Below are 24,725 nucleotides of genomic sequence, written 5' to 3' on the forward strand. Positions count from 1 at the left end.
TTACTCTTTGATAACTTTTAGGTATGTAGGTACATAATATAAGTAATATGTGCCGTAGACCAGGGGTGATCCACTAAAGAATTTTTGACATTTTTTCACTATTAGAAACAAAAGTTCACGCACATAAATAAAATGTTAAGTACCTTGAGGCAAAAGACCAAAATTGTGAATAGCATCGTAGATAAAATATGACCCCTATTAAATGACTAATTAAAAAAAGATGTCTTAACATTTTCGCAAAATAGAATGGCTCCTTCCTAGTTCACAGCCTTTATTAGTCCTACAGCTTGTTACTTTTATTTAAGCTAGTAACAAATCTAGCGTAATGATATGGCGCTGCCTAAAGCTGGAAACTGACTTGTACCGTTTGTTTGTAATGTACAGACAAAGGCCGTAAGTCGTTTAGCACCTTAATGATCATATTCGCGTGGCACGGTTATGCACATGCGTTGGGTGTGTGGCGTGTTTATAGAAAAAGGTCATAAGTGCGACAGGTTTTTATGCAATAGTTTCGCGGAATTGCTACTCGAATTCTGAGGCCGACCGTACCATTCGAAACGATCTTGTTACAATACGGCAACATAGACTGACTTGTAGCGTGTTTGTAATGTATGATTCGAGCTCTTGGCGCAAGTGTGCTTTATTTTTCTCAAAATGAAGCGATGACGCGACCTGCGACTGACTTGTAATTAAACACTCAAAAAGAATTCGTGAAAAAAAACCGACAGTTGAGTGCTCGCCGCGAACGATACATTACAAACGAACGTTACAAGTCAGTCTTCGGTTTGAGTTACAAAAACTCGACACATTACACCAAAATGTTACAAGTCAGTCCCCAGCTTAACATTTCAATATGACACATTTTAGTAGATTTCTATCGATTCACTCGATTCGTCCATATCTTTAGAAAATGTGTGCCTAACATTTGCTATGCATGGGGTAGCTTTAGATTATCATGATGTTTTGAAATTCATTAGTAAAAAGGATGGTAAAGACAATTACGACTAGATACCTCATCCACTCAGTCAGTCTTAGGCTAGAACAGATCTGGCAAAAAATTGCGGAGGAATCCTCTGCTTTTTCATAGCATATGAAATATATTTGAATGTGCCTTATTAAATCCGCAGATGAAAATGAAATTATCGCTTTTTTTCGCTACATCTGTTCCTGGCCAGTGCATGACACATTACCACTTAATTTTGTTCTGAATCACGTATTTTACTAGCCAACTTCGTACTCAATCCAACAATACTAGCTATCACGACTTGCTTATTCCATCTCATATCTTCAATTCTCAGTAAAGTTTAAGAAGAATTCTACCAAAGTGTGACTTCTGTGCAGTAATAAAATTTGCCGATACGTATATTTACAGATATTGTTTGAAATATTAACCTACCTTAACTGAATATTTCAAACAATATCTGTTAAATAAGTTATATGGACATGTTAGTGATAAAAAATGCTAAAATCGCTAATATGAATAATTTATTTAAATTATTACCAAATAAAAACGCATGACACTTCTAATTATCTAATTGGTGGTTAATACACAAGATGAATTCAAATCAATATAATTATTATTAATAACATAAATATTCGAAAAATTCGAAACACAATCCTGATTTTGTGCGATTAATTATTATCGAATAATGAAATAGAGAGGAGATGGCCAAAACCCCCCCAATCAATAATGACAAACTGGGTACCAACAGATTAATTTTATGGTACAATTTACCCCACCGAAAGGGCAACGCCAAAATCAATGGGGTATATATACTATGAGCTAAAAGACAATATATATTAAATGAAAAAAATCAGGATTTTTACTAGTTTTTACAACATAAATAATAATTTACATTATAATGACAGGATTACTGTAGTAGTGATTACTCGTAAATTTTGCATTATAATGATTCTGTTGGTACCCCGTTCGTCCCAATCGTTTATCGAGCCGAGTTTTTAGTTCATACATTATGGACCATCTCTTTTTTTGAAACACAAATAAGTCACTCTTTATAAAAAAGCCATGCATTTTTATACATTTCAGGGCAAGCCAAAAAGGAACACATAACTCTTACGATATCAGTTTTACAAAAGGACTAGAATTACTAACTACGAATAGTAAATACATATTTTTATATAAGGGCCATCCATTATTAAGGTCACACATAATATTATTATGACGTAAAAATCACCGTACATAATATCTAAATCAATGCCGAAATTCCAATTTTATTTGTTTTCCATTTACATTAGTACGTGTTTCACAAATATTAAAGAAAATTAAAGTATTACAAATATTATCTTTAAATAAAATATATTTAAATATATCTGACTAATTTCAGAGATTTAAAGTGTGACAAGAAGGGGTCAGAATATCGCCGTGTCACAATTTTTTTGTGCGACAGATGGTCCCTTTCAACACGATATAAATATTTTAACTTTAATTGTTTAATTAATAAAATCGATTCAATGATAAAATCTCAACAACAATTAAATTAAAATCCCAAAAATATAATACGAGCTTAATAAAAATATGACTGATATTTTTAATAAAATTATTATTTAAAATAAAAATTACTAAGTCAATAAATAATCTTTGCATTTCAGTAAATTCTTAACGTCTACCTACTTATTTATTCAGTTTCATGTTGGCACAGTCAAACAATTTTTTTTCATATGTGTTAATTCTTAAATTTATAGGAAACAATATTTCTGAGCATAGTTTAAAAATACCAACAAACAATTTGATAAATCTAATAAAATTCAACTAATATATTTTAACTACAAAGCAGGTCAAATATTTTTTTTAATATTTTTGTGACTCTCAGTGAGTTCAATAAAATTTCAAATGCAAAATTTTACATAAAAGCTTAAGTTTATTAATTAAATTCATGAAAACAATGCCCTTAAAGTGCGTCAAAAAACCAACAAAAGCCTCATGCGGCGTTCCATTGAGTTGAGCCAATGTGACTAATTCTGTTGTACACCATCTCTAAATTAAACAAAACTGACAGATCTAAATCTAATACTATCCTTTTCCGCAGGAAGCATTACAAAAGAGATAGCAATACTTTTAGACTTGTCAATTTAGAGCTTGTGTCCTACTACAGAATTAGCCACAGCATCTAAACTCGAAATGCTTCTAATGTATATGAAACATATAGTCCAAATTACATTAAAGAGCAAAATTATTCTTTCATCACCAAACCACTCTTAGCAGAGCGGTCATACTCCTATACAGTCATAGTTACCTACATAAAAACAATTTTGCAATGAAAGACTTTCATAAACTAACTAAAGATAACGTTAATTTTGAGCAACGCAACGATAAAAAGCTAGAAGTCCAAATCAGTGATATAAATATTTGACAGTAAAGTCTTATGGGTTAAAAATTCAACTACAATAAGTAAAAAAGAAAATATTCGATTCTCTAACAACTATATTAAGTTTGTGCAATGAAAACAGCTGTTTATGAACCTTTAGTACAAGTTTTCACGACATTTCGGAATCTTTGGTAGTTTTCGGAGGTATGTTTCGACAACCCCTTTTTATTAAACTCATTCATTCTGTACTACCGATTTATTATTAACAAAAATTTTGTCTGAGGACGCTTGTAGCCATTTCCATTATATTCCTACTGATTGTAGGAATATAATGGAGGAACTCCAAAAATATCCATTTTCCTTTTCGAAAAGTCTAAAAACTCATACTAAAGGTACTGTACATTGTATTTAACAGACCTTCTTTTTCTATTAGCACATACCTTTGCATAACAACTATTTCAGCAAAATGTTCCTACCTAAAAATCTCCTCTGGCTATATTGAACCATAATGCACTATACATAAAGACCATTAAAGAAAGGAGCGTTTTAAATACATGGTGTTAACATTAGCCATTGAGACGAAACTGCAACCTAATTGTTCGAGATATATAGTAGTGCTTAAATACAGAAAATACTCAGTCAAGGACTAAGCTCATCATGAAAACAAAGATCTGCCATTGCGTAGTTTAAAACGTAAAACAGATCATGATTATTAAGTTTAAGATTGATAAGTATCCTTATAAGTTACAGGATGTTTTCTTTTCATAAGAGGAACTGCTGAGTTTTTTGCTGACTCCGTAGAATTTGCTTTCCGATTGGATAGAATACAGAGTAGGCTCGGCTCACGTGAAATAAATAAATTAAGGTTGAGTTACCTTAAAGCTTGACTCAGTTCAAAGGTTTTCAAAAGCTCCTTTCTTGTACAATAAATACAGTTCAACTTCCAAAAACAGTAAACAAATGCACCGGTCAATGATCAACAAGCTATTCTAAACGCAACGTGGCGTCCTTTACAACATATATTACGTGATTTTCATCTTCTTCGTGGTCTCCTCAAGCATGTCTTTTATTTTGGTCAATGGTGAGCGTTTGGTGTCGTCAGACTTGTTTATCACTGGTGGCAAGTGGATCTGTAGCGGGTCCCTGAGTCTAGCGAGATCTTTTTGTAATTTGTCAACCTGTAACACCAAAAAAATTGCATATAAAAGAACTGCACAAATAAAATTATTTTGGAAAATATGTACAGTAGATCGTGCACTTATAACCACTTTGGTTTTTGTGCTAAATGATAACCGTATTAGTATCTAAAAAGTAGGACCAATACTAATTTTATGGCTAGGTCATGCCTTCAGTATGGTTCCTTATAAACTTGAGTAAAGATGAATTTCGCGGTTGGAACCCGTAAACAGAAATAGCATGTTATCAGTGCAATCATAGTTTTCTAACTTATATCATAATACTAGACCACAAGTTCCTAACTTATATTATAATACTAGACCACAAGTTCCTAACTTATATTATAATAATACTAGCGTGGGACCACAACTGGATTAAGTGCTGCGCCTTAGCATGCGTTTCTGAGTTGCACTGGAATTGATAGTTATGCAGCTTTGAGTATCGAGTAATGATAGTAAGGACCTATAGTTCCATTGAAGCGATAGATCTATGTTTTGGCAAATATCTTTAAATTTGATTTTAATAATGATTTTCCTAAATTACATAGATTACTTAATAATATTAAGTTTTCTTACCTCATCCTTTAGACGATTATATTGATTAAGATCGAGGCCAATCTTTTTCGCCTTCTTGTGGAGCGTAATTAGATGTTGTCTATCCTTTACATCTGGCAAGATATACTCCTGAAACATAAATATTTACAATTTAGCTATTGTTCACCATTCTGACAACCTTTATCTGAAAAACGGCTAACCCTAAAAGTAATTTGTGAGCTGTAGCCAAACAAATACGGCAGTTTGAAGTAGATCACTATCCATATTATAAATGCAAAATTCGCCAAAGTATTTACGCATTTTTCCCCAAAAATCCTCCTGATATTTATATTTTAGGTCCTTGAAAGTAATGTTTAAAGTCTGAGATCTATACAGCGAACTTAGACTTTGTTCAGAGTTATTGCTGACATAAATCTGTCTCGTAGTCAAAGTAACTACGCTACAGTTCACGAGTTACAAATTGTAACCAAACGATATCACTGGCAGGTATCCCTAAAGTAGCCCAATTTTTCTTTGATTTTACATCACCATAGCCCGATATTTGACATATATCCTCGATTCAGCACCAAACCGAGAGTTTCCTTACTCTAGATTCTACCTACGCTTTATAGATCTTAGCCTACGAGTGCCCATATTGTTTAAAGTTCCAATAAGAATATTGGGTTGACGTACCTGTTTAGTAAGAACGAAGTACGCATACGCCGCCATAGCGGTCCCATAAGTCACGAAGTACGTGACAGGCTCCATGATGTCCCAGGAGTACTCCCACCAGGTCAGTCGCGCTAGCACTCCGAACTGCACGCCCATCAAGCCTAGACCCACCCACGTCAGTGCTGATGTCTTACGAGTGGTCTCCATTTCTAGGGACAGGCGTTTCTGGAATTTACAGGGTCAATATAAGTTTTTTTTTTCAGATACAAGTTAGCCTTTGACTGCAATCTTACCAGGTGGTAAGTGATGATGCAGTCTGAGGTGGAAACGGCCTAACCTGGACGGGATATTGCAGTTAGTGAAAGTTGGTTAGGTTTACACCTCCGTGCCTCGGAGAATACGTAAAACCGTTGGACCTGCACCTGATCTCTCTCCGATCGTGTCGGATTGCCGTCCCATCGAACTATGAGAGTGAGAGATCTGTGAGCCATACACTTGTGCATAGTTAGCTAGTTTCTGTTAAGACTGGCTGCATTGGCCGAATTTGAACGGAAGATCAATAAATCACTGAGCAAAGAATACCTCGCCTGGATTTGAAAACTATAAACTAACAAAAAGTTCCGACATTAAATGCGGAAACGCAAAGCTAGTGTTTTATGCGGGATCATCTCATCTGTATGGTAATGTATTCGGTGTACGAAACAACCGCCTCCTGCATATGCAAAGGAGCCTTATCGGATCATTCACGCCGCTCTAGATGCACGATTTAATTCTCCTGAAGCCAAAGAAGGTTTAACATGGACCTCTGTAAATAGATCAGTCGGATCAATGCTGCAATGGGTACTTCGAAAAACGACCCCAGATGGGTTCAAAACTAGTCGGGCTTACTTCGACCTAAGGGAAGACTTGTCTTTAGTATGTGACTGCTTGCATGTATGATGTTTCAAGGTTTTTTTAAACTATAGGTATCTATCTCTAGGCATCACAACCAATAGTAAGTGATGCTGCAGCCTAAAGGATGCCTCTTCACTCTTCTTTTGAAGGTCTCAATAATGTAGCTGGTGGAGGAAAAGTAAGCCGAAAGGGCAATTCATATTCTAGCAGTGCGTATTAGAAACGAGGTGATGAAGAGGTGAGGAGGGGTGATTCTACAACTTACCTCTTCCAATGGCTGCAACTCAGCAGACAGCTTTTCTAACTGCGCCCTCAACTCCCGCTCCTTACGAATCTGATGCTCACGAACATTCAGAGCTTCGTACAACTGGTTCACCAGGTTCCTCACGTCGCTTAACCGCGTGATCTCTTCCGTACTTAGACGCTCCTGGAAGTAAATAAATAAATCGTAAATAAAATCAGGCGTTTTTAGAATTTTCCTCCTCAAGACTGACTGACAACTGTGATCCTATAAGTTCTCTGTTTTTTTTTACTACCTACGGAATACTAAAAATATTTGGTGGGATAAAAGTAGCCTATGCCCATCTCCAGGATCAAAATGATCCCACTTAACGTGGTACAAAGAAAAAAGTAGAGTTAAAAGGATGGACCGTGAAAAGAGGACCGACAGACAGACACAGTTTTGTATTTTTATGGGTAAGATACCTAATGCTTATTATGTTTTACATGAGAAATTTAACAATAAGTATTTCTTAGTGAGAGTCAAATTTCTTTAACCGTATTTATAATATTAGTATGGAAATCGTTAATTATTTACGTATTTGTAAGTCTAATATATTATTTTCTTATCAATCTTCTCGCATTCATCAATAAACTAATGCTGATTGCAGACTCAATAATTAATTAGGCGATTGAAAGCATTGGATGCCGCAGATTACGGTATGACATCTCAATGATTTAGGGCTGACATTGTGGCTAGTAAATCATGTGGTGTTTGAGAAAATGTACACGTATTTGGATGAAAGCCAGGTTAGTTAACGGCAAACTACTTCTATTCAACGGAAACGTTGTTAATATAATAAGGCAACACAATGTATTTTCCTTTCCAATTTCGAGAAAGGGTTCCAAAATTTCTCAGTGCTTAAAAACCTAAGTCTTCGAAAAGTGTGTATTGGCAATGATGACATATCTATACTAATACTAATAAATAAAATTGGAGTGTCTGTCTGTAATTTCGAAATAACTACCTCATATTAAGCTCATATGGTTATTTGAACGATACCAACACTGAATCACACGTTTTTAAAATTTTTGTCTGTCTGTCTGTCTGTCTGTTTGAAAAGGCTAATCTTTGGAACGGCTGAACCGATTTTGACGGGATTTTTACAGACAAGTAGAGAATTGACCAGGGTGTAACATAGGCTACTTTTTTAACCGACTTTCAAAAAGGGAGTTGTGTTTTTCTACCTATGTACACCGAAATCTCCGAGATTTCTGAACCGATTTGCGTCGTTTCTTTTTTAATCGATAGAGGAACTTTGCGACATTGTTTTATAAAAAAATTGGATTCCAACTCCTCAATCCTAATGCTGCAGGGGATTTGACCAATCCACGCGGGCGAAGCTGCGGGCATCAGCTAGTAGATTATAAGATCCGTGACATGGTCGCTAACTATGGATACCATAACAAAGCTCAGATCCTCAGCGAGAAATGGAGAAAGCTATGCGTGGAGTTTCTCTACGTGATCAAATCAGAAATGAGGAAATTCGTAGGAGAAACAGAGTAACCAACATAGTTTTCCAAAATAATGCTTGGTTATTAAATATAGCAACAGACGACGTTGAAAGTTACAAGCTTGCATTTTAACTTTAATCATAAAATGTTATAAACTCCTGCAATTCAGTACAATGAAGCCAAGAGGGACGACAAAATAAATTTCACGTCCCGCTATTCTAAGGAATTTTATAATGTCCGAAAGAAATAACATTGTAAACTCTCACGGGAGTATTCTAGATGTAGTACTTGTCCAGGAGCGTGTTGAAGCGATAGTCTCTGATACGGAGGGAATGGTTCGGCCTGATTTATATCATCCTCCTCTTAACATCAGAATTAATACTCGTGCAGCCAAGCACTCTGAACGATTGGAGCCTAGCAACATAAGCTCCTCTAGAGACTGGAATTTTCGAAAATGTGACCACGACCAACTCGTAACGCTAATGTCTTCAGTTTCTTGGGAAGATCTTTTAGCCACAATGGATGTACAGTCAGCCACAACTTGTTTCTATAATATCATGTATGATGTTTTTGACTCATGTATCCCTAAAAAGAGTAGGAAAAAAAGTAGGGTTAAACGCTATCCAGTTTGGTTTACAAGCGATATAATACGAGAAACAGAATTGAAATTAAAATTGCATACTAAATGGATTAAGACTAAATGTGTTGAGACTTATATTAGGTTTTCAGAAATTAGGTCCAATTTGAAGGCTCGTATTCCAAAAGCGTTTGACGATTATATTAGGAGGGCTGAAAGTAACATTAAAACCAATCCTGTATATTTCTGGGACTTCATCAGTAGCCTTCGGTCTAAAGGGGGATTTGAACCTAACGTTACATATAATGGTAGTATGCACACAGGAGTAGATGCGGCTGAAGCCTTTGCGAATTTCTTTGCAAACGTGTTTCTGTCTGAGGTGCCAAAGTTGAGTGTAGTTGAGGCATGTCTTAATGACGGTAAGCTAAATAGTACTGTCTGCCATATCCAAAAGTTTACAGTAACCGACATAAAATATGGCATTGATAAACTGAAGCTAAATTGCTCAACTGGACCAGATAACTTACCAGCAGATGTTTTGAAAATGTGTCGAAAATATCTTTGTCTCCCTCTTTGTCATATACTTAATTTGATCTTAAAAACAGGACAATATCCTTCTCAATGGAAGCTGACCCGAGTTACACCAATACCTAAAAAAACCGGTACGACGTCCGTCCAGGAATTTCGTCCTATAGCTATTCTCTCTACGCCGGCCAAGGTATTCGAAAGAATCGTGCATAGAATGATAAGCCGGCAAATTGGTAATTTACTTCGTGACGAACAGCATGGTTTTAGGGCCAAAAAGTCTGTCAACTCCAACCTATTAACAGCTGCTGAGTACATATCGTCCTGCTTAGATAGAGGGCATCAAGCAGATGCCCTTTATTTTGATTACCGTAAAGCTTTTGATAGGGTAAATAACGATATTCTTCTCAGCAAACTCAGTGCTATTGGTTTATCTCCTCAGCTTCTACACGTGATTTCTGACTATCTCCGTGATCGTCAGCAATTCGTTCGCTATGGCATATATGAGTCTAAACCTTATCATACGCGATCCGGTGTAAGCCAAGGCTCTATTTTAGGACCCCTATTCTTCCTAATTATGATAAACGATCTTCCAGAATGTATAAAATATGCAAAATGTCTATTATATGCTGATGACCTAAAACTTATATTAGAAATAACTTCTGCCGAAGATTGCCTCAAGTTGCAACGCGATCTAACAGCTGTATGTAACTGGAGTAAAACGAACAAAATGGAATTCAACCGTGACAAATGTTCAGTCATGACCTTTGGTAAAGTTCGGTATCCCTTGATACATGAATATAAAATGGATGGAATTCCCATTCCCAGAGTACAAAATGTGAAAGACTTAGGCGTAACTTTTGATACCAAATTAACCTTCCGAGACCATATCAATACAGTGGCAGCTGACTCATTTCGAAGATTAGGATTTGTATTGCGTAACTCTCGGGAGTTCCATAGCCCTTTAGTAATAAGGTTACTATATTATGCCTTAGTCCGAAGCAAACTCGAAACAAGTACCTGTGTCTGGCATCCGTACGAGAAAAAATACGGACTTATGTTAGAAAAAGTGCAAAAGGCCTTCCTAAGATACTTGTATAAGCGTTGCTATGGATATTACCCCTTCCTATATCCAACCAAATTTCTTTTAGGTTGCTTGGGTTTTAACTCCTTGGAGGTCAGACGGACTAGCGACCAACTAAAAATCATGTGCCGAATTTTGCGAGGGGATGTCGACGCTCCAGACCTTCATGACCAACTCTGTCGTATACGAGTACCTAAATTAAATAATAATCTTCGTCCACGAAAGAATAAACTTTTCGTGGTACCAGTTCATCGTACTGTTGCTCGATCTATGGCACCGATACCGCGTTCATTGGCTTCCTTCAACGCGCTCTCGGATATAAATGATCAATGGGATCCATTCAATGACGGGTGGACATCGTTGGTTCAGGAGTTACTGAGGTACGCGGAGAGCATTGAATGAACAGGATCATTCAGTGCTCTCAGCGTACATACATTCAAAATTTAAAATCATTTATTGTAACATATTTTGTTCTAGCTTTACCTTTTATTTTATTTTTTTTCTCTTTTTGTATTTGTGTAATAATCATCTAGTTCGTGTAAGTGGCACTGCCGTTCAATTAGATGTAAAATAAAATAAATAAATAAATAAATAACTATCCTATCAAAAACCTTGCTGCACTTCGACAACCGTATTTCAGCATTTTACTTTATTTGAATAGTTGCGTTCCATGAATTCTTATTCTATGGCTTTAAAGAATAATTTGCAATGACAAGAAAAATTCTGAGCTTTTAGCCAACGATCTATAAGAAATGATGTTTCAACGTCTCCTTAACTTAAATTGCTCTGCCTTGGATAGCTAGGATTTTCCTTTCAGCTTCGTGGAAAGAATAGAAGCATTGTAGTTAGGTCATACTAAAATAAGTTTCAGAACCTAAAACACTGGAATAGCTCTCAGAAATGGAATTCGTTTTGAGTTGAAGCCATTGATGCTTATTCTGATCGCAACTAAATTTTAGATTATTCTTTGGCGAATAAGAAGAGGACAGACAAACTTAATTTAATCTAGAACTGTCAACCCCAGTGACTTTAGGTGCAAGTTTTAAGTAGTTTAAATTTGTAGAGTAAGTACTTAATACTAAAATTTTCATTTCCCATCCTTTTTAGCAATATTAAAAAGAAATATATGCAGATACTCTAAACTAAGTTTAGAAAAAAATATTACAATCGTCGCATAAATTGGTTCTTTGGTTAACGGCAGAACAGTACCTTTTAAAAGTTTTAGGCAATTGAAAAATCGTCCCTAAAAAGTAACATACTAAATTGGAAGCGAACAAAGAAAATACCTATATGGAAAGTGCCTACTGATAGTAGAACACATAGAACTTGCACTGGTAAACTTACTCGTAGTGCAAAGTTAGCTAAGTCTTATTTCCTCGAATCTCATATTCAACAAAAGCTAAGTAGTATTTGCTAAGTTACAAGACACGTCTGCAACCGCAATCCTCTTAAACTTGAATTCGTGGAAATGTTTCTACATTTCAACCGTATGTAAATAAAGCTAAGTTTAAGTTGTTACAAAAAAGAAACTCCGCTCTGCTCTGCTCTGTTGGTGTGCACTGTACCTAAGAATTTGTTGAATAGAGCTAATTAATACTTAAAACTCATCACAAAAATGGGAAAACCAAATATGTTCAAAATTTTTGAGAAAACTCGTAAATCTGATTTTGGAACGAAAAGTAAAATATCCATAAGGGCTGACACATACCAGATGGAGTGGTGTGAAGTCGGATCTTTTTTTTAAAAACCTAAACGCAGCTTTATGAACTGACACCGTCTGAAATGGGTGTATTGAAACCAAAACACACAGGTAGCGCGATGCGTTATAACCCAGACGCACCTGCGGTTGGGTTTGCCTTTACCACGCACCGCAGTCGTACCTAATGCCAAAGTTAATAAAGCTAAGTTTGAGTTGTCAACAAAAAAGTCGCCACGCTTCTGCTCTGTCTGTGTGCATTGCGCCTAGCAGAGGAATCTCTAAAGTCCAATAAGCAGACACAAGGCAGGTGGCTATTGAATAGGTTATCTTAATACCCTATAAGTCATGATAAGTTATGAGCATCCCAACTATTAGGAACAATAATATTACTAATACTGGTTATAAACTGCTACTGGCTTACCCTTTAATGCTATTTAGACTTATTAAAACTGGTTTAAAGTGTTACTGGAACGCCTCTAGTATAATTTGTGTAGAATTTATTAAACCTTCAGTATCGGTGATATTATGGAACTTGGAAGTATTTCCGACCTCACCCTTTTAGATCTTATAGTAAGATTGGTTGTTAAATCGATTTATGATGATTTATGTTGATATTTCCTTTATTGAACTAGAGCTTTTAAGAGCCGATATGAAAAGTTTTGCGACTTCTGGAAGCTTTTTTGTTTGGAATCTAAATATAATAACTTTGATATTTTATATGTTGCTTAAGTACGTGATTGGAAGCTTTTTTTATTGAAATCTAAATATGATAACTTCTATATTTTATTATATGTTGCTCACGTGATCTAGCGATTCACAAACTAGGGTTAACTTGTCCATATGAATACAATTAGAATGTACTATTAAGGTATCTGTGCTAATATTATAAAGAAAATAATGTTAGAAAATGTGTCTTTCTGTCTCTCTGTTACATTTTTACGTGAACCGATTTTGACGAAATTTTGCACTTAACTTGCATCATGGAACCGAAAATAGAATATATTTTTTATCTCAAAAAATATCAGAGTTCCCATGGGATTTTTAAAAGTGTAAAGTCTAATACACGCGAACGATGTAGGGGAATCATATTGAAGTAAAAAATGAAATAAATATTATCACAGAAGGTTGCTTGAGACTCCGAGCAGTTGATTTTCTCCAAAGATAAACAGTTTCTCTATTTTTCTTTAGACAAAACGACTGCGATCGAGTTTATATTTGATTTGGCCAATTCTCTACAATTTAACACTGAAGGCGAAACAGCGTAAGTCGTTAGCTAAGATCATTAGCTATATTATATAAGGATATCAGAAACGCGAGAATTTCATCGTTATGAAATACCCGTAGTTAAATAGTTAAATAAGTTTTTTTTAAACTAATCCATTTCCCAACATTCTATTTAAGAGGATCGCTTACCTAAACCTCAAGAAGAGTCGTAGGTATACCGTATATGATTTTAATATAGCTATAATTATTCTTAAACTCAAACGCTACGGATTACCAATTATTTACCAAAGGTTTTTTCTAATAAAGGTTACCCTACTTATATGAAATTCGGATATCGGATCCATTTCACGTACCCATGATCCATCATGTCAATAGATTCGTAGATGGGAAGCTTAATAGGGTTTGAAGGATCTCAAACATGAATGGAAGTGGAAAATAATTATGACTAGTAGAAAATGTTGGATGTGGGATCGAAACCGACGTTTCTTTGCCAAAGTCCACGATACAAAAGGAAAAGTTAAGTTTATAGACTAAAATGATTTTATTTAGAAACATAATAAAAGGAAAAAATTACTGACTGATATATCAATATACAGTTTAATCAGCTGGGTCTAGAAACTTTAGTTTTTTCAAGTAGATTTATTATATATTTATTATATATTTCGATTCAAGTAGATTTATTATAGATTTATTATATATTTATTATTTATTATATATATTATCTATTATATATTTCGAATTTTTAAAAACCTAACTGGTAATGACCTCAAGAGTTTGACCTCCCGTTCGTGGGATGCAAGGTTGGATCCCGGGCATGCACCTCTAAGTTTAATGAGCTATGTGCGTTTTAAGCATTTAAAAGTCGCTTCAATAGCGAAGGAATGCTTGCATGTCTGAGTGTTCTCCATGATATTCTCAAAGGTAGAGTGTAACGACCCTACATTCTACACCAAAGTGTTACAAAATAATATTTAAAAAAAAAAAAAATTAAAAATTAAAATTTATTTTTACTTCAATTTTATCAAAATCAGGTCAGTGAATACTTGTAGACATGTACTTACACATATGGACATAAAATTAATTTTTGAATTTTCGAAAAGAGGCAAACACCGTTTCGCATGTCGGTGATGCAGAGACGCGATCGACCGCGGTCGAATTGCGTTGGCGAGTGATGTGTGCGCGGGCGTCGTAGCGCTCGGAGCAGAGTCGAAATCAGAACGTGAACGAAGTAGCTCGCACAGCGGGACCGCGTGCATTTGCGTCGGCGGGCGGTGCCTGCGCGGACGTCGTAATGCGCGGAGATAATTAATTTGTTTAAATTCTGTACTGGGGCGATACATAAAGTTTATATTAAAGAATACTGAGTTGAGACTCGGACCAAGTTGGTGCTTGGAGAGAAACACTCTAAGCAAATATTCTAATAGAAGGGACCACTTTAATTACACAGATATAATTGTTATATAGGGGCGATACCTCCTAAGATCTAAAAGCGATCTATGTTTGAACTGTTGACGACGTGGCTGCTCAGGCGGGGAGAACCGCGTGTCCTCCGGATGTTCGGTGATCTTGGCTTGAGATGGCTTTCGGTGATATTAACTAACTATCTGACATATGACAGAGCGCGTTGGAAGAAACTTACGCGAGGGAGAACCCTGGTGCCTTTGATGCTTTGTCAATCCTAACTAAGGAGAGCCCTAGTGTCTTAGGCGCTTTGTGAATCCTTTGCTGAGATGATTCTAATGTGCTTTAATAACAGACTGACCACAGAGGGCAGGTAATGCTGCTGTTCTGTTTGTATTCTGACATTTGTTGGAATACTTAACCGCCTTGTGGTGGTTAGCCAATATTAATAACATACCCATACAAAATTACGCTAATGCATATATACTGAAGGTTGGGTTAAGGCCTGTGGATATTCCCGCAGTGAGTCTGACCCGTCCTTGAAACCTATTACAGGTCTGTAGTGGGAGAGCACCACTATAAAAATGCTATTTCAGCTTCGGCTGCAACGTGGGATCATAAGTGGCACGCACCACTTCCTAAAGTATGCTTGCATACGCTGCGCTGTTTATTCGGATGATGACGTGTGTGGGGGGGGAGCTACTGTTCTTTGGTATTTTATGTGCCATATTGATCTCTTGATTTATTGAGGGTCCCAGTATGACGATGGGATACCAAGGGAAGGCAGAAGCTCACCGTACGTGGCGCGGTGGAGCTACGTACCATCATTCACTCTAAACCCTTTTTACGCCAACTAGAGTGAATGATGCCGCACACAACTTCTTCCTTTCCTAAGGAAGAAGCACACTCACACACACACGTCTAATAAGTAGGGCTCTATATGAAGTGTTGTCTTGTAAGAGCAGTCTCATGATCCTTTCATATTTTAATGCGTTCCTATGCGGAACACACATTTTAATTCTCGAACTAGCACTTGTCTCACCATACCAAATGCTAAATAAATATTCATACACAAACAACACACTTTCAATACTCGAACTAAGTACGCACTGGCAATAGTCTTACCGGACCGAATGCATGGGAGATGTTATACGCAATCACACATTTTCAATACTTGAACTCTGTAAAGTCGTTTAAGTCTGATGAACTCATTATTTCCGACGCTCTAAAAGTTCTTGGTTTATTATGGACACAACATCACAAGGGGTCCTACCGCTATACGATACACGTGCCACTTTAAAGAAATTGTTTTAAAATGTAATCTTTAGAAAGATCCGAAGGAAAAATAGGGTAGAGTTTTTTAGGACCCCGTTAGTTCAGTTACAATTTGGTGCCGTGACCAGGATTGGTCATAACGGCTAAATAGAGTAGGGTAAAGTAGGCGAAAGCCTACAATTTGTTGCTCGTGAAATGGAAAGAGTAAGGAAATTTTGAGTTCATAAAGACTTAAACGACTTGTTATCAGGGGGTTGTGGGGGAAAGATGATTGAAGAGAAGGAAGTAAGAATGTAGTAACTGTCTAATTGACAGGGGGTTGTGGTAGCTGGTTGTGTGTCGTGATTGTGAGAGTTAGCTAGTGTACAAGTACCCTGTTTTAAAGCTTATATGCGCAAAAGGTTATAAGAGATGGTATGTTTAATGATTGACGGAGTAAATGACAGAGAATAAGGAGCGAAAGACAAATAATAGATGAAAGGTGAACAGAGCAAAATAAAGAAAGTTTCATGAAGCGAAAGACGATAGATAAAAGGTGGACAGAGCGAAAGACAGAAAGGTTGTTGAAGCGAAAGAATTAAATATATTGATCGATGATGGATAATAGGTGATGGAGACGTGGATTTTAAGAGGAATTATAGGGTAATCATGTTATAGCATAACACATGCTATAACGTGAAATCTTAATAAGTTTTAGATCATAAAGTCATAAAATCAGTGTTTGTGAAAATTTAAGATATAATAAATAAATAGATAGCTTAAAAACGGAAACATTGATAGATGGAGCACTAGACACCTTAACTAGGGGAAATCAAGAATTATTAAATTGACGCTTAGGTAATTAAAAGGGGATAGTGGAGAATACAGAAGTACTGTAATTAAATACTTAATATTGTTTAGAACCGAGAGAATATTATCAGGATGTTGTCAAGTGAATGTGTGAGTAAATATTATATATATTGATTGACGAAGAATGATATGACAAAGATGTGAGCATAAAGTAGTAAGTTATGAAAGGGAAGTGTGTAAAACAAATGATATATGATGTAAATTTAATAAATAGTCAAACTAAGTATCAGGCATAGATCGCTTTTGGATCTGGGTATAAGAATATTAATCTTAGATAAATTCAGCTGTCATAGAAACATAAGAACGGGGGGTTGACCATTGAAAGTGCAAAATAAACAGGACTTATATTTCCTAGTGTAAATTCTATTCAGCATGCTTCATAGAAGGTATTCTTTTCGCATTCTTCATAGAATTTAGGGGGTTGAATGTAACGACCCTACATTCTACACCAAAGTGTTACAAAATAATATTTAAAAAAAAAAAAAAAAAAAAAAAAAAATTAAAAATTAAAATTTATTTTTACTTCAATTTTATCAAAATCAGGTCAGTGAATACTTGTAGACATGTACTTACACATATGGACATAAAATTAATTTTTGAATTTTCGAAAAGAGGCAAACACCGTTTCGCATGTCGGTGATGCAGAGACGCGATCGACCGCGGTCGAATTGCGTTGGCGAGTGATGTGTGCGCGGGCGTCGTAGCGCTCGGAGCAGAGTCGAAATCAGAACGTGAACGAAGTAGCTCGCACAGCGGGACCGCGTGCATTTGCGTCGGCGGGCGGTGCCTGCGCGGACGTCGTAATGCGCGGAGATAATTAATTTGTTTAAATTCTGTACTGGGGCGATACATAAAGTTTATATTAAAGAATACTGAGTTGAGACTCGGACCAAGTTGGTGCTTGGAGAGAAACACTCTAAGCAAATATTCTAATAGAAGGGACCACTTTAATTACACAGATATAATTGTTATATAGGGGCGATACCTCCTAAGATCTAAAAGCGATCTATGTTTGAACTGTTGACGACGTGGCTGCTCAGGCGGGGAGAACCGCGTGTCCTCCGGATGTTCGGTGATCTTGGCTTGAGATGGCTTTCGGTGATATTAACTAACTATCTGACATATGACAGAGCGCGTTGGAAGAAACTTACGCGAGGGAGAACCCTGGTGCCTTTGATGCTTTGTCAATCCTAACTAAGGAGAGCCCTAGTGTCTTAGGCGCTTTGTGAATCCTTTGCTGAGATGATTCTAATGTGCTTTAATAACAGACTGACCACAGAGGGCAGGTAATGCTGCTGTTCTGTTTGTATTCTGACATTTGTTGGAATACTTAACCGCCTTGTGGTGGTTAGCCAATATTAATAACATACCCATACAAAATTACGCTAATGCATATATACTGAAGGTTGGGTTAAGGCCTGTGGATATTCCCGCAGTGAGTCTGACCCGTCCTTGAAACCTATTACAGGTCTGTAGTGGGAGAGCACCACTATAAAAATGCTATTTCAGCTTCGGCTGCAACGTGGGATCATAAGTGGCACGCACCACTTCCTAAAGTATGCTTGCATACGCTGCGCTGTTTATTCGGATGATGACGTGTGTGGGGGGGGAGCTACTGTTCTTTGGTATTTTATGTGCCATATTGATCTCTTGATTTATTGAGGGTCCCAGTATGACGATGGGATACCAAGGGAAGGCAGAAGCTCACCGTACGTGGCGCGGTGGAGCTACGTACCATCATTCACTCTAAACCCTTTTTACGCCAACTAGAGTGAATGATGCCGCACACAACTTCTTCCTTTCCTAAGGAAGAAGCACACTCACACACACACGTCTAATAAGTAGGGCTCTATATGAAGTGTTGTCTTGTAAGAGCAGTCTCATGATCCTTTCATATTTTAATGCGTTCCTATGCGGAACACACATTTTAATTCTCGAACTAGCACTTGTCTCACCATACCAAATGCTAAATAAATATTCATACACAAACAACACACTTTCAATACTCGAACTAAGTACGCACTGGCAATAGTCTTACCGGACCGAATGCATGGGAGATGTTATACGCAATCACACATTTTCAATACTTGAACTCTGTAAAGTCGTTTAAGTCTGATGAACTCATTATTTCCGACGCTCTAAAAGTTCTTGGTTTATTATGGACACAACATCACAAGGGGTCCTACCGCTATACGATACACGTGCCACTTTAAAGAAATTGTTTTAAAATGTAATCTTTAGAAAGATCCGAAGGAAAAATAGGGTAGAGTTTTTTAGGACCCCGTTAGTTCAGTTACAAGAGCCATGCTCAGTAGTGGGCCAGCGATGGGTTGAGATGTTGATGATGATTCCTCGCGGACGAAGTCGCGGGTATCAGCTACTCTATACTAATATTGTCAAAAAAGATTTGTCTGTTTGTAACCGATAAACTCTGAAAGTTCCAAAGCGATTTTAATAATTCCTTCACCAGTAGAAAACTAATTATAGAAGGTGCCCTAGATTCTTTCGTTAACGTTCAAACTGTCTTTCAAGTTCACAAAAGTTTTTCGCGAGTTCATTTCCACGATCAGCTCCTTGCAGGGTTGTCTTCAGAAGGCTATACCTATAATTTTAAGTATCCGATTTCACCCGAGCGAAGCCGGACGGGTCAGCTAGTCCTTATAAAACACAAAAATGTTTCTACCAATATCTGTTATAAACTTTGAAACCATCCGACTGATGTGCCCCAAACCGATTTCATTAGAAAGGCAATAATGCGAAGATGGTATTAGAAAAAAACATCTTTTTTTAGCGTAGTAGCACACGCCGGGTATTCTCTAGTTATTACGTATAATAAAAGAGGTTGAAGAAAACACTCATACTTAATTAAGGTCAACAATACGATTGCAACTGTACGCGAGAAATTCAAATTAAAGTGCCATTAAAATCTCCCAGCCTGTGAAAATTGAGTTTTCAAATGACTATTGGAATTTCAATTGAGATATAAAGTAAGGGATAAGAACTAAGAAGTCCATTATGTAACTGGCTAACGATATTGTTGGAATTGTTTTCCTCGATAAATCAAGTGCATTTTGCTATGAGAATCGAATGTTGACCAAGGCCATTATATATAACTCAAAATTTAAAAAACCCCCCACACAAAAAACCTCTATAAGAAAACTAGAAAACAGCTGATAACTTTCAAACGGCTGAACCGATTTTCTTCGATTATAGCTAAAAACACTCTCGATCAAGCCACCTTTCAAACAAAAAAACTAAATTAATATCGGTTCATTCGTTTAGGAGCTACGAGGCCACAGACAGATACACAGATACATACGTCAAACTTATAACACCCCTCTTTTTGGGTCGGGGGTTAAAAAGCTGCTTGGCAGGTATTGGCTTGCTTTTCTTGGCAGGTAGCTTTATGCTGTATGGAAATCAGTTGGCGATAGCGCGATCAGGAAAATCACGACACACAAATTGAGTTTTATCTTTATTTTTTATATTTAAAACAAGCATACATTTAAAAAATTACAATCATGAATAGACCATTCGGTGTATCATAAACCTGGTCGGTTTTATCTGGGGTGGATTCAAATAGATAAAGTAGAACACTGAAACAATTGGTTTCAGTAGCTCGGACCTAATTCTTTTAGCTACACCTACCACCTAGTAATAATGTAATTGCATAGAGTGGTTTTCAATTAATTGGCGTTGTATAGAAATCTACAAAGAAATGTTCAACGCAAATAAAAATGTGTTGGGCATTTGAAAGCTGTACTTAACCTAATAGCTTTCACGTAATGAGTGGCCTGATTACTGAGTTACTTCTGAACGAGGTCGGCCATTTTATGTTATGTTTATTTGAATAATGTTTAAATGGCTTCCGTTTGCCTGTAATCACACCAAACAGCAGGAGATAATGCAGCCTAAGGTGGAACGCGCATACCTATAAGGCGCTTATTTTTCTTTGACATACATTATAGCTAGTTACATTAAGTATAGATTTATGCAAGAATATGAGGCTGCTTTGTCTGGAAATATTTTAGTTATCATGTATGTATACTAAAGTATTGCTACAATGCTAAATAAAGGAATAATATGTACTATTTCTTTTGAAAAACTTGCGTGTATGTAGGCGATAATAGGTAGCGGAGGTGTAAGTAGCTAATGGAAGAATTCTTCAAGCCTCATGAAAAGATTTCTTCTACAATATCTTACGTTGAAGGACTCCATTAATAAAACAAAGAAAATGTACTTTCTTATCGGGCATATCGAGGCACAAAGGTGTAGGACCTTCAACCTGAATTACGTGAGAACTCATTTATCAATGTTCAAGGTTTTTCTTACTTTGATGTGATTCTTATAGAAAAATCAAATGGTGTACGTATAGGAAAAATAGGAGCTATTACGAGGTACTCAGAGTACCGAAAGCATTCTTGGTGCTTCCATTAATAATTGCACCTTAAATTTGAAAATAGAATTTGCTTAAAATATACCCTTAGACGCTTTTGGTTACTGTTATAATATAGAAGAGGAAATTAAACGCGATTAAAGATATTGCAAAGATTTTTCAGGGTTCCAGGATCTATAGCAAACGGACCAAATGGAACCCTTTTAAGTAATAGGATAAGGAGCCCTTATAGGATCACTTCGCTGTCTGTCTGTCTGTCAAGATCCGTCAAGGAAATCATAACCTACAGGGTACTTCGGTTGACTTAGAATCATGAAAGGCCAGTAGCAATATCTTATTGCACAAGTAAAGGGACACCGTGAATTTGTAGTTAGGTCTCAAATATTTAAAGCGTCATTTCTTAAGAGGATTCTAAGGAGAATAGAGGACTAAAAGGGTCAAAATTGCTCAAAAATGGCTCAGGGGTCATGAATCGTCTTAAACTCGCACACGAAGGGTTCCGTACCTCTTTGTGTGCGAGTCCGATTGAAACTTGACCGGTGTTTACCTGTGGCGGGCTTTTGACGTAGTACTCCGTGTCGTTGATGAGCAACCTGAAGTCATTCTCGAGCAGAGATTCCACGGTGTCTGAGGCTGCGATGCGCACGCGGTCTTCCGCCGCCAGCGCAACTGCTCTCTCCACGCCACGGTCTTCCGCCTTCACCTGAGAGTTGAAATGGGTTTTATTCAGTACATAATTTCCATTTGAGCAATTTCTTGACAACGAAGGATATAAGTAGAAATAATCGGCTCTGCATCCATCAGGTTACAAGATAGGATAACGATTATATCAATATTGGAGTCTTCTGCCTTTACCTGAGATTTGAAATAGGTTTTGTTCGTTAAATAATGAATTTTGAATCGTCAAAATACATCTACTACTCATTCGGAATGCCTTTTCCACCGAGAAGGGTCAGCAAGAAACACGGCCGTTGCTCTTTTCTGTACTGACTGCGAGGATGACAAAAACCTGTTTAGAAGAAGATGGTACCTGTTCTAGGAGGTCGCCGACGGTCTGTGAGACGGGGCGGAGGGTGAACCTGCATTTCTCGCGACGCGACGGCAAGGGCACCGTTATCACAGGCAGCCCTCGTCGGTACGTCACCGATACTTCTGCAACAAGGAATTACAGCGTGAGATAGAGACCAGCAGGGTTGTGCCGACGCGGTTGTCAGCCAGCAGTTGCAGTCAATGTGAAAACGCTTAGTCTAAGCGTAGTTATGCTGAGTCACAGCTGGCGTACAGATTTTGCAGGGCAGGGCAGTTGAGGCAGACATAGGTCACGAGCGTATGCTGCGACGCAATTGAGTGACAAAGAATAACGTTTCTGAGTTGAAGTAAACGGTAGCAAATTCGTTATAATTTGTTATTCGACGCAGAGCAGCACAGATACATACATGTCTGTGTCGCACGTGCCTGCGCATTAGCATACGCAGCTCTCAGTACGTTCATGCGTTACAAAATCAGCCCCCCAATTGTGTAAGAAAAAAGTATTCATCGTTATAGTAATCGGTAGCAAATTCTGCTCTTTGATTGGCTGTGAAAAAATGTAAACAGCGAATCAACCAATCAAAGGACAGAATTTGCTGTCTATTACGATAACGATGAATACGTTTTTCTTACACAATTCGAGGGCTGGTCTGCCCTGCACTGCTCTGAGCTCAGTCGCCTGCGTGTCAGCATACACTTAGCCTTATTGTATTACACAGCAACATACATGTCTTCTTTGTGAGGGAGTGTGTAGGTGCGAGATATTTGCCAAATGTTCAAAGCGGATTTTATTTCACGCACCATAAACCCGCAGGTGTTTTTATTCACACAGATTTTGCTATTACATTTTCGACTTTATAGTGTACATCCTAAATATGAAATTCAAACACAAAAGTGTTACAGTTTCGTTATTTTACCCTTCATTAAATGAAAAATAAAATGAATTTTATCAGTATACCAGATATTCGATATTTTCGGAAGGGTGAAAAATGAATATGCTTGCCTTTGTTAGCATAGTGTAGGTATCATGGTCATTAAATTTCAGGTGCTTCCTGGTGCAGTGTTGAAAATATTCTCTTCGAAAGTTTGTAGGGTAAAGATTAAGGCTTCCAAGTTTATATTTATAAAGTGTAAGATAATGTCCGTAACATACCGACAATCTAAGGTTAGGGCCGATGTGGCCGATAAATGATAAATGTACCAAATAAATAAGAAACCCTGTAGCGTGATACCCGTGGGAGATATGAGGACTTAAACAGTTTCTTTAAAACTCCAATGTAAAACCCTGCAAACAGGTGAGCGCGGAAATGAACTCGTAAAAACTACTGTGAACTCAAAGGACCGTTAGAAAGTTTGTCAAGTAGCAGAGACAACGAAAGAATTTCTGCTCTATTTGTTACTATACCTACATACCTCAATAGTATTGTTTATATGATTTATCAAACATCCTCGTAGGTTAAATTATGGAAATGTTTTGGTAGGCTTTACCCCTGTGATTTTTATTACCTGCAAAAACCACAAACTCTGGCCACAAACGAGTAGAAACCATGTAAAACCACACCCCGAAACGTGTTACAATTTACGCCTACGGGATAAACTGGACGGGATTTTTCGCGAGCGACGCAAATGTTCGACTTTTACACATTTACATACGCATTGCGGAAAAGTAAAAACGAAAGTTGTGACTTCATTTAATTTTCTTGTATACGAAACGAACGAGCAAATTGTAAATCAAGCTCCTGCAGACCAAGCAGAATCAAAACGAGAAAGCTTGGTTTTGTCGATGGAACACTTAGATGCGACAGCGCGGGAACAACGATTTTGCAGGTCCGGATTTGGCCTTTCGTTTACTTCATGTCTCGGAGAGTAGTAGTACCTATTAGTACTAGTATTCAGCCGTTGCTACCAGACATTACATCACTGGCATCCATCTATACTAATATTATAAATGAGAAAGTGTGTATGTCTGTCTGTCTGGTAGCTTTTCACAGTTTGGTGCCTACTCAGATGCTTGAATCCTGGGGATGGACATAGGCCATCTATTGTTCCGAAAAATCAAAGATCTCCCACGGGATTCTTAAAATCAAGTCAAAAGCAAAAAGATTAGGGAAGCCGCTGCATTTTTAACCAAGAAAACTCTTACCATTCTGTGATTAATAGAAAAGGTCGAGAGTGTCGATGCAAAATCCGATTGGGAGATATGTCACAATGATTATGCTTGAGTTGCAGGTGTCCTCGTGTGAAAATAGATTTTATTTCAGGTCCGTTTTGCAGTGTCGCGTAGTTTAACAAAAATCGGACAGCATTTTTTTATCGAAATCCTAGAGCGGC

The 24,725-nt window shown here is 37.1% G+C and overlaps 1 protein-coding gene across 1 annotated transcript in view; it reads right to left on the reverse strand.

Annotated features, from left to right (window-relative positions):
* Positions 1–2,002: 2,002 nt before the first annotated feature.
* Positions 2,003–24,725, reverse strand: part of LOC123866872 (calcium uniporter protein, mitochondrial) — a 199,945-nt gene continuing 177,222 nt past the window's right edge. Inside the window, exons 3-8 of the mRNA XM_045908620.1 lie at positions 22,396–22,517; positions 21,913–22,068; positions 6,867–7,028; positions 5,729–5,932; positions 5,078–5,185; positions 2,003–4,504 (exon numbers count right to left, since the gene is read on the reverse strand). Coding sequence (XP_045764576.1) covers positions 4,349–4,504; positions 5,078–5,185; positions 5,729–5,932; positions 6,867–7,028; positions 21,913–22,068; positions 22,396–22,517 — 908 coding nt within the window. The 3' untranslated portion in view covers positions 2,003–4,348. The remainder of the gene's footprint in view (positions 4,505–5,077; positions 5,186–5,728; positions 5,933–6,866; positions 7,029–21,912; positions 22,069–22,395; positions 22,518–24,725) is intronic.

Source organism: Maniola jurtina, chromosome 7, assembly GCF_905333055.1.
Source record: "Maniola jurtina chromosome 7, ilManJurt1.1, whole genome shotgun sequence".
In the NCBI taxonomy this organism is placed as follows: domain Eukaryota; kingdom Metazoa; phylum Arthropoda; class Insecta; order Lepidoptera; family Nymphalidae; genus Maniola; species Maniola jurtina.